This window comes from Pseudoliparis swirei, chromosome 6, assembly GCF_029220125.1.
Source record: "Pseudoliparis swirei isolate HS2019 ecotype Mariana Trench chromosome 6, NWPU_hadal_v1, whole genome shotgun sequence".
Taxonomy (NCBI): domain Eukaryota; kingdom Metazoa; phylum Chordata; class Actinopteri; order Perciformes; family Liparidae; genus Pseudoliparis; species Pseudoliparis swirei.
This window is the reverse complement of record NC_079393.1, coordinates 14,536,083-14,541,478: the sequence shown is the minus strand read 5'-3', so window position 1 is coordinate 14,541,478 and position 5,396 is coordinate 14,536,083. Positions and strand designations below refer to the sequence as shown.

Below are 5,396 nucleotides of genomic sequence, written 5' to 3'. Positions count from 1 at the left end.
TTCGCGCATGCTACCTTCAGGACACCTCGTTAATTTGTACTTCCGTTTGAAAGATACATAGTAACTTTATTATTAATCCCGCAAGGGGAAATCGTTTCGCTAGAGCCGCATGAACGAGTAAAGTAATATTAAAGCGTATGGCATTTATTTAAACGCTATACTTTGACTTCACTGACTCCTCCGGTCAGAAAAAAAACGTTTTACAATTACTCTCAGTGAAATATATAAAAATTATATGTATAGATGTTGATATGTTTTGCCGTACGACTCACGAAAGTACAGTATTTAAATTACTCAAAGGCAGCATTGTGCATGGGCAACGACCAACCTCTTGGTGAAGCAAGTACTTTTGTTATCAACATTAATGTGTAGTTTTATTGATCAGACATGTTATTGTTAAACTGTGGATTTTCTACATTGTTCTAATGTTAAGTAATTATTCAATGCACTTGCTTTACTGTTTCTGTGCTTTCTGAGACTTATTTCCTATAAAATACTCCGACCGTTTAGGTTGTCAGACAAAAGGTTGCTATTTTTGTTTTGTATTTATGAAGACACATGTCTGCAACTATGAAGAAGGTGTCATCACTTAAGATGAATATGATCTCATATATCTGGACTCATTTAAAGGTTACGATTTTCCATAAATAGCTTGACATTACTAGCCCCTTGTTGATTACAATACAACAAACAGAAGACTTGTTCATCCCAAAATACAAAGTGTAGATATTGCATGCTATCTCGTGCAGTAGAAGACTAAACTGCACCTGCCTCTATTTAAAACCCAACATGCTTTTGATCATAAGCCCACAAAACATATCAGGGTGACTCCATCAAGGTTAACACTTTCCAACCTTTAAAGGACGGTAACCGCTATGTGGCATAAAATAAAAAATATATACAAGGAATATGGAAGCAATATGTTCTTTCTGCATAAACAATTTGTAATCATGTCATCAAGCACACACATGCTGCCTCAAGTGATTCAGACCAGTGTGGATTTATTCTGTATAATGCAAACACAAGAGAGACGAGAGAACATTGTAACAACAACAACAACAATAAGTGTCCATATTTGAAAGTATTGACAGACACCCATTTAACATGATTTCCTAGTAAACTCACATAAACCTGTTAATATGATATAAATAAGAAAAATAGAGTTGTGTGTTTCGCACTGTCGCCCAACATCAAAGACATGTCCTTGGTTTAAATCTCAGCTGTGTTGTTTGTGTTTGTTGCACAGTCCAAAGACATAAATAAATCAGGGGCAATGGTGAATAGCCTGCCTTCCCTCACTGCATGCTTGGACCCCAACCAGTGGTCATACTACAGAGCTGGTGCACTTGTCCTGAAACAGTGCTCTTCACAGAAGTCCTTTTTTGTCTCTTGCTCTTCTTGTCCGTAATTTCCACGTACTGGATGTCAGATACACACGTTTTAAGCAGGGCCAGGGCAGGAGGCCGAAATGAGTATTTAGCTGACTGCAGTGCTTAAGTACCATGGATAGTTTTAAGGAAACGTTTGTTTATTGAGTCATAGTCTTACTGAATTTCAGCTTGTTGTGCTCATATGGTGCATATTACTAATGTAAGCATGTAAGACACTTGTTTTTGTTGCGTGCTCTGTGATGGGAACGTGTTTGCCCTCGGGGCCCCTAACAGGTTAATCCGATGGCCCCATGTGTCTAGTCGTGACTGAATGGGTGCACCACATTGTGAGGATGCATAGCATAGCACCAGAAAGGTTATTGAATGTGACAACGTGAACTCTTCGGTGGAGCAACACAAACAAACTGAAATGAAAAATAATTTCTGTTGTTCGAATCTTTCCCTGAAAACAATAACATATGCTTTCGCAAATATGTTACATAATATTATAAATAGGCTATTTTATTCCTTTCAGATGACACAGTCCAGGATTTGAATACTTTGGTTTCAGATTCATCATCCTTTCCAAACCGAGGTGATAATCATGTCAGTCAGGAGAGTTGTTGAGTTAACAAGCGGGGATTTCTCGTTAATCCCGATGACCGACCAATAATTTGTGACAGAGAGGTGGGTGGGTCACAGATCCAGGTATTCGAGAAGTTAAAACAAGAGAAGAAGTCTCACTACGTCTGTACTTCAAAGTACCACAGATGTTTTCCCGACGGGATAGGGATAGGTTGTCGTTAAAACTTCGTGGAGTGATGCTTCTTCTTGGAGAAGATCTTTGGTGCACGAATCTGATGTATATACCAACTGCTGTCAAACACCATTCTGGTTAGACTTCACTTTGATGCACCTTCTGATACTGAGGGTATCGGTTTTTGTTTTTTATTGGACTGTTTTTTGTTGTTGTCTTTTTCAAATCTACCAATGTCCTAATTGTTTTGACAATGTCTGATGAGTAAGTTCTGTCGTCACACTGTTTAAAACCTTTATTTTTCAGGAGTGTTTACTGGCCGATAATGTGGCACCTTTGTCTCAGACCCATAACATTACCTCTTGTTTGTTTCTGTGTCTCTGATTTCTCTGGTCCAACACATTTCACATGACCATCACAGTGATGTAAGTTACACACTGCATGTCTTACTATTCTTTCTAACCTCAATGCTGTGGGAAACTAATTCGAATTTAAATTTAATGTGGTTTAAATGCCTTGTCTTTATTCCTTTCTCCTCAGTTCACGCCACCCCTTGTGGCCTCAAAGACAGTTGCAAAGGTAAACATACTTATTTGAACTGACAATATGTTCAATAATAGTACTTCTACTGTTCTAACTTGTTTTACTGACTAAATCTTTTCACTCATCTTAACAGCTTCCCCGGAGGCATAGTTTCAAAATACAAGTTAAATAGTATATTATCATGTTAACTGCAGTGATATGGACTGTATCATACTGACACAGACTCAAAGAAACAATGATACTAGCAATTAAGCAAGCAGGTGACAAGGTCATCTGTAGCTGGGTGGCGCTTGCCTCCACATGCCACGTTTGGAGTGAAAGTGGTGGACGAAGTTCCTCAAGTAGAACCTCTCCACTTCAAGCCCTGCCATGAGAATTCTGGAGCAGAGGAGAGTTTGTTTCAATGCAATTCACATTGTCGTGGTCACTCACTTATTAAGCCACACTATTGATACAAAGAGCTCAGACTCAACCGAAATTATGTTATTATGTATGAAAAAAATGTGCATGAAGCATTGAATGAACAACTCTCTTGCACATTACATTTTAATTGTTGATGTGTTGCTTTCATTTTGATTTCACCGGGTTTGGAGAAATGATCAAATAAAGGCAGCTTACATTTAGACAGAAAAAGCATAAGCAGCTGCTGTCTAGTAAGATGCAACGGTATGAAAGTCAAAGTCACATTGTTAATCACGTAGGCTAAGGGATTGAGCCGCTCTCAAAAAGAGGGACCAGTAATTGTTCCAAACTAGGAACGTATTATCACTATTGCAGGTAAGAAATGAATAGTGTATCTGACAAAATATATATTTTACATTGCATCATAGCTAAAACGATCTAGTAGTGGAACATGTCTTTCTTTGTTATTTTTTTCAGCCTAAAAGCAAGATTTCAGCCTCCCGCAGGCTATCACTTAAGGTAAACTGCACATGTGTTAACTTTTTTTTCATATAACAACTGAAAGGAACATTTTAAGCTCTGGTTACACATCAACATGTTCCGTATTTCTCTCCACGGTGACTCGTCCAGATCCTCTTGCTAACTCGAGCAACAGAAGAGCTTGAGGCAGAGAAGACTGCAAGAGAGGAAGAGAAGGTCCGCTACCTCGGGGAGAAACTTCCACCGCTTCAGCTCATTGGTTCAAACATGAATGACCTCCAGGTGAGAGGGGTTATGCCCCTGAGATTAACTGTAGAATTTAGAATAATCAATAATCATGTGTCTCGTTTGTGTAATTAAATGCAGTGTGGATATTTGTTTGCTATTGATTTTAGAAAATCTGTGAGGAGATTAATGGAAAGATCAAAAAGGTAGATGAGGAGCGGTACGACTGTGAAGCCAAAGTAATCAAGAACTACAGAGATGTATGTCATCCATCATGCCACAACAGATTAACTTGAAAAAACACTGAAATAGAAGTACAACAAGAGAAAGAGTTATTTATTATCAAATAGTCACCAGCTAAGCTTTTCACCATCTCTAGATCAACGAGTTGAATCTAAAGGTTAAGGACCTCGGAGGGAAGTTCAAGAAGCCAGCTCTGAGGAAGGTGAGAGTGTCAGCAGATGAGATGCTGAAAGCTCTGTTTGGATCCAAAATCAAGGGCTCCATGGACCTGAGGTCAAACCTCAAGTCTGTAAAGAAAGAGGACATCAAACAAGAGAAGGTATGAGTACTCAAACAGACACATCCAAAATGTTAGAGAAAAAAAATAAACTGCAAAAACCTAATGGTATGTTTGTTTTGATTCCAGGAGATGACCATGGAGGTGGGTGACTGGCGTAAGAATGTGGAGGCCATGTCTGGTATGGAAGGCAGGAAGAAGATGTTTAATACATAATGTTACAGATTAAGAACTGATTGAACATTGTTATAATGAATTAATAAACAAATACATACTGTAACAAACACTGTCACTGTTTTGGCAGAAGTAAAATCATACAAAATACTTTCAAGTCACTCTAATTTTTGTTCAGTTTTTAAAAATACAAATATTGTGAATAAAGAGTTTATTAATGCCTGCCAATGCTGTTATGTAAAAGAATACAATACATTCATACATATTGCCTCTCCTTTTGTTTCACCTACATATGTTAACAACATTAAAGTAATATGTAAACTAGAATGGGCACTCGGTAGAGCGCATACCTTCGCATATCACAAGATTGGGCATTGAATTATGAACATTTTGGCATTAGTTGCATGCCAATTGGATAAAAATTGACCGTGCTATGGTAAAAAGAAGATGTTGACCTTTCCATGACCTTGACCTTTGACCCGATTGATCCCAAAATCTAATCAAATGGTCCCCGGATAATAACCAATCATCCCACCAAATTTCATGCGATTCAAAACTTTTTTTGTTATGCGAGGAACACGCATACAAATAAATAAATAAATACACGGCGATCAAAACATAACCTTCCACATTTTCAATGCGAAGGTAATAACTACAGCCTCTGCTCTAAAGCTGCAGCTTAGAAATAATTCCTTCAGGTACAATTTTGGATTTATTTTATGTACGCAAAAGACTTGACCTTGTCCTCTGACGCAGTTATGAAAGGGGTATTGTGGACACTTTTCATGTTCAGCTATGCCATTGACTTACAGTGACAAAGCACCAGATATATTTTCTGTTGGAGCTGGGATATACTTAGCCTTTCCCCTGGACTGGAATGAATTCCTCTACGATAATAAATACTGTCCCATATGCTCGTAGCTGT

At 38.1% G+C, this 5,396-nt stretch overlaps 1 protein-coding gene across 1 annotated transcript; it reads left to right on the top strand.

Moving 5' to 3' along the window:
* Positions 1–2,498: 2,498 nt before the first annotated feature.
* tnni1c (troponin I, skeletal, slow c) lies at positions 2,499–4,734 on the top strand (the record flags this gene model as incomplete). The annotated part of the gene is made up of 7 exons (XM_056416221.1): positions 2,499–2,552; positions 2,668–2,706; positions 3,550–3,591; positions 3,703–3,834; positions 3,948–4,037; positions 4,157–4,339; positions 4,427–4,734. Coding segments are annotated over 7 exons (627 nt in total), but the record flags the coding sequence as incomplete, so codon positions are not given.
* Positions 4,735–5,396: the final 662 nt, after the last annotated feature.